Source organism: Coptis chinensis, chromosome 4, assembly GCF_015680905.1.
Source record: "Coptis chinensis isolate HL-2020 chromosome 4, ASM1568090v1, whole genome shotgun sequence".
NCBI classification, from domain to species: Eukaryota; Viridiplantae; Streptophyta; class Magnoliopsida; order Ranunculales; family Ranunculaceae; genus Coptis; species Coptis chinensis.
The window spans coordinates 3,762,258-3,766,980 of NC_141459.1; the positions used below are offsets into that span (position 1 = coordinate 3,762,258).

The 4,723-nt window shown below is 34.1% G+C and overlaps 1 protein-coding gene across 1 annotated transcript; it reads right to left on the minus strand.

The window, feature by feature from the left end:
• Positions 1-253: 253 nt before the first annotated feature.
• DWF4 (Cytochrome P450 superfamily protein) lies at positions 254-3,974 on the minus strand. The gene is made up of 8 exons (XM_086606313.1): positions 3,555-3,974; positions 3,151-3,475; positions 2,920-3,072; positions 2,583-2,834; positions 2,293-2,385; positions 2,117-2,195; positions 1,925-2,031; positions 254-670 (listed from the first exon to the last, which is right to left on the minus strand). The coding sequence occupies exons 1-8, from the start codon at positions 3,755-3,757 to the stop codon at positions 440-442; spliced, it is 1,443 nt and encodes a 480-aa protein (XP_086462439.1). The 5' UTR covers positions 3,758-3,974; the 3' UTR covers positions 254-439.
• Between the last annotated feature and the right edge of the window lie 749 nt (positions 3,975-4,723).

Sequence of the window (4,723 nt, forward strand, 5' to 3'; positions counted from 1 at the left end):
AGAATGTTTCCCAACAGTGAATGATGTTGATCTGTATGATTCATCTAGTACACAGTTATATTCAGAAATGCATTGACTATTGGGAACTTGGGATACAGTGTTTTTTTTTTTCGATAATGAACTTGGGATACAGTGTTGTATGTTTGTATCCCTGTGAGAGAACATGTTTCAAGATTTGTGACCAATGTTTTTTTTTTTTTCGATTTGTTACCAGATCTGGTTAAAACATTAAACAGAGGTAATGGACAATGGATTTCTCAAATTTCTCTTCATTATTTTTGGCAAAGATAATTTTTACATCAATTTGGCTTTTGTACGTTTAAAAAAAAATTCTTCACTTTTCTTTTCCTAAGCTACCAAGAGAAAAAGAGTATACTTCTGCCTAAAATATTTTCTTTTCCTACCACCTTCTGTCACCCAAATTCAACCTTTAACTCATCTAGCTTGTCAGCTGTTGGTCGTGGACCTTGATAGGTAGACCTTTTGGAAATTCCACAAACGGGAAAGCTAATGGCTGATCTTGTTCTGCTAACTCCCAATTGTAATTCAGGACCAAATGGTGGACGAATACAGCCATTTCCAACTTGGCTAGTTCAGACCCAGCACACAGCCTTGGTCCGCCTCCAAATGGCATAAAGTTGTTGCTCGTCGGCGCACTTGTCTTCCCCTTCTGTTAAAAGAAATGAAAATTAAACCTTGTGAGAATTGTTAACTGTCTTATAACTTATAATAGTGTCTTCGCTCGTCTCCTCATCCCCTTACAAATGGAAATGTGAGTATCAAATTATCAATACAAATTTGTGATTTGTGTAATGGAATTTGAATATCAATATATTTACATTTACCTGAGAATTATTAGACACTTATCTGATATATACATATATCATATATCGTCGATATTCCCCTCTTTTTTATTATTTCCAAACTAGAGCTTTATTTGTGCTTTAGTTGGTGGGACTCACCACACGCATGTTTCCTCTTTTAAATATTCCTGGAAAGTTCTAAGAGGATTAAACGAGTATTCTTTGAGCCACTCAAAAGCACTCATGCACGTGCAAGAAACAGCCCCACACATGTGCTTTAATCATCTCAAAAAAATATATATATACACTAAAGAAAAATAGAAAAAGAAACAAATTAATAACTCAACTTTTTTTTTGCTAGGTAACAAATTAATAACTCAACAAATAAAGGTAGAAAGGGCAAAAAGAATCAAACCAGAAGAATGGAAACCTACATGATTTAATCAATTGAAGGTACCATAGTTACGTGGTGGATTGGATGTCCATCACTTTTATTAGTGGGACCTTAATTCACCCAGTACAGTACTTGTATCATTAAACTCATTGATCAAGACATTTTCATCTTTTTGGCAGGCACTTGAACTGGTAAGTATTTTTGTTTCATCACCTTGCATTTTTGATACATTCCACCTTATCTTAGATGTGACTAACTTAGGTGCATTAAATTTGCTTGGCACCATAGAGACTCAGAGAGTGCAATAAATCTAGTTTCACCACCTTCAATAATTTCAAAATTTTAATTAGAGATTGATACTTCTGATATGTGTTTTCAATGATTTTTAGTCTGACATAAAAGAACGAAGTATCAGTTCTCTAATTTCATTTCGTACAAGTTATGATCCTGCGATATTAAATGTGCCCTTTGCAAATGAATAATGTCACGCTTAATTTTGAAGTAAAAAAATGAATAGTCAGTTAGTCACCCTCCTCTTTGCATAAATTCCAGTTTACAAGGTACACTGGTGATATGCCCATGTCCCCGCAGACACCAAAATGAAGTTTGTTTAGGCAGCATACTTATTTATAGTTGCTTTTATATACTTGTTAATCTTATTTTCAGATGAAGACAGATTTTGTTTCTGTTATGCAAGGTTTAACAGTGTTGCTTTTAGGTGACTGACCTGCCATCTCCATGGATTGAAGGCTTGAGGTTGGTCGAAATTGAGAGGATCCAAATGCACAGCTGCAAAAACTGGAAGAACTTTCCACCCACATGGAATGTCATACCCTTTAGAACAAAAAAACACATGTGGGTCAGATTCGCGTGAAAGCCTTCAACGATAAAATTGTATTGTATAGTGCAGTTGTCCTACCTTTATATCGAACATCCTTGAGAGCTTTTCTGTGCAAAAACCTAACGACGTTTCCAAGGCGAAGCGTCTCACTAATAACCTAATTTAGGGATGAAAACACAATTAGGATATAGCTAATATATTGATTTAACATTTAACTAAAAGATAGTAATAAACGTATTTAAATAAGGACTTACACATTGAGTGAATTCCATTTGTTTGTAGTCTTCCCAATTTAAGCCAGACTCTCCTGCTTGTTTCTTGGCTTTAGTAATTCCAAGGTGTTCTTCCTAACAATAATGGAAGTGGAGACTTTAATGCATATTCGAAAAAGTTATTCGTACTGACAACGACCAGTACAGAACATATTATCAAATATTAGCAGTTAGCTGAAATATATTGTTACCAATCATCCATCGCTAGACGTCGTATTTTTTTTTTCTTGTCATTTCGCTTGTAATAAACAGATGCTTTCGTTGGTACTTACCCTTAGCTCTTGTACGGCTTCTGGGCATCCTTGCAAGAAGTATATAGCTAGAGATATGGATATTGAGGTAGTTTCATGACCGGCGAAAAGCATACTTAATATCAAATCAAGAATTTGTTCCGTCGTAAGATTTGAATGCTTCAAGACCCATCCAAGAAGATCATCATCTTCCACTTTGTCGCTGTGACCATTTGTCTTTCGGATTTTCTCATCCATATTTTGCTCAATAACTTTGAGGATACTTGATCGTGACTGCATAAATCAACAATGCTTTAAGTGTACTTAAACTACAAGTGACTGATTGGATTTCAAGTATGGGAAAGAGTTCAAATTATACCTTCAAGGCTTTTCTATATGCCGTCCCAGGGAAATTTAAAGGCGGTGACACCACTCCTTTCATGAATGTAATGTACTCTCTTCTCAACTTCTCACTTTCAGGCTTTCCAGGCTCCATGCTCATGATATGTTTTGCCATGAAATTGAAGGTAAACTGCAAATGGTACATGTCATTAATTAGTTTATTTTGCATTTAGAATTTTAGTAAGTACTTCAAATTTATAAAACACACCTTCTTTGCTTCATCTTGGGCTGAAAATGCAGTATTAGCCTTCCATGATTTTAGAATCAGTAAGGCGTGTGTCTCGACATCTTGAATTAGATGCGTTCGAAGCCGTGCACTGCTCATAAAGTTGAGAGAAATCGTCCTCATGTTCTTATGCATGTCTCCCACCAAAACTAACATTGACCATTTTCCAAGAATCCCACCAATACTACTTGGATAACTACATTCAAACAATCTTCCATCATTCTGTAATATAAATCGATTTAGTTCGGCATCAGTTGAAACTATTGTTTGATTACCAAACAAATGAGACTTGTAAATCTTCCCAAACCTGCAAGAACTATACAAAGTCATTGAAATGAACATGAAATTTTCTTGTTGATAGAGGGACAGAGTGTTGAAGAGATTACCTTGATATGTGTTGCTCCATGAATTCTCCTGTAGTAATAGCTGAATATGGCTTCAAATAACCAATTGTTTCGCCTAGAAAAGGCCAACCCATGTTCCCTGGCGGAAGATTAAGTGGCTTTTCCTTCCTCTTGAAGAGTCTCCAGATGAGAAGTAGTGCTAAGATAGCTGGAGCTACAGAGAAAATAAAGTCAAGCTCAGACATTGGAACAAGAAGCTAGTACCTAGCTAAGCTTCACCCTCTCTCTCTCTCTCTCACCCCTGCTTTTATAATTTTTGCTCTTATAACTTTTCCTTCTGGCAGAGTGTTTATATATCCTTCTATTTGCTCTGTTCAAAACTTTGAAGAAAGATCTCATTTGTATATGTATATAAAAGGAAACTAGTTGAAATGAAATCCCCATTAACCATAATAAATAGTTGATGGATAGAAAGAAATTGAAGGTTTCTTTTTAATCATTTTCTCATTGCAAAGAGGGTATCTATTTTAAAGGCCTATATTTACTTTGTTGATGTTTTGTGCTCAAAAGGACAGAACATATCTGATTCTGAATTTAACAGAGATAGTAAAAATGTAATATACACAAATTAAATATGGTAACATGGTTACACCTTATGCATAAAATTCTAAATAACATAGTACAAAATATCATGATAAGTTGATATATCGACTTCTGATTTATGGATATATATCGTGGATATATATGTCTCTATGTGAGAATATTTTACATTAGGACATCTGCAAATATCATGAATATATCGCTATATTGATAAATATCAACAAATATCAAAATATTGTGTGTGGGTATATTTGACTGCAAATATCACGATATATCCACAAATATCAATATAGTAAGAATGTGCTACGAAACACCAATCCCACAATTTATTTCCTCTTACAAGTTAAAATCATACTAATGAAGCACTCTAATTCTTCATTAGTTGCACCTAAATTTGGATGTATCTACATACTTTTTCTCAAAACGTTGGGTCCCATTTTGTAAACACATTGTTCACCAAGATTACTTATAGAAGATTATACAATTCAAAAAAATAAGTTTATAGAGGATTATTTAACTAATAAATTAATTTAATAAACTTTCAATGTTAATTAAAACTTCAACGGAATATTAACAATATGATTTCCTTTCAAATAGTAGCATAGAAATTA

What these genes read in the sequence shown, in the direction of transcription:
- DWF4 (XM_086606313.1), bottom strand. Translation starts at nt 3,757, where the DNA reads ATGTCTGAGCTTGACTTTATTTTCTCTGTAGCTCCAGCTATCTTAGCA. An exon ending in CCCAAGATGAAGCAAAGAAG is followed by an intron (nt 3,073 to 3,150) that starts GTGTGTTTTATA and finishes TACCATTTGCAG; the next exon opens with TTTACCTTCAATTTCATGGC. An exon ending in AAGCCGTACAAGAGCTAAGG is followed by an intron (nt 2,386 to 2,582) that starts GTAAGTACCAAC and finishes CATTATTGTTAG; the next exon opens with GAAGAACACCTTGGAATTAC.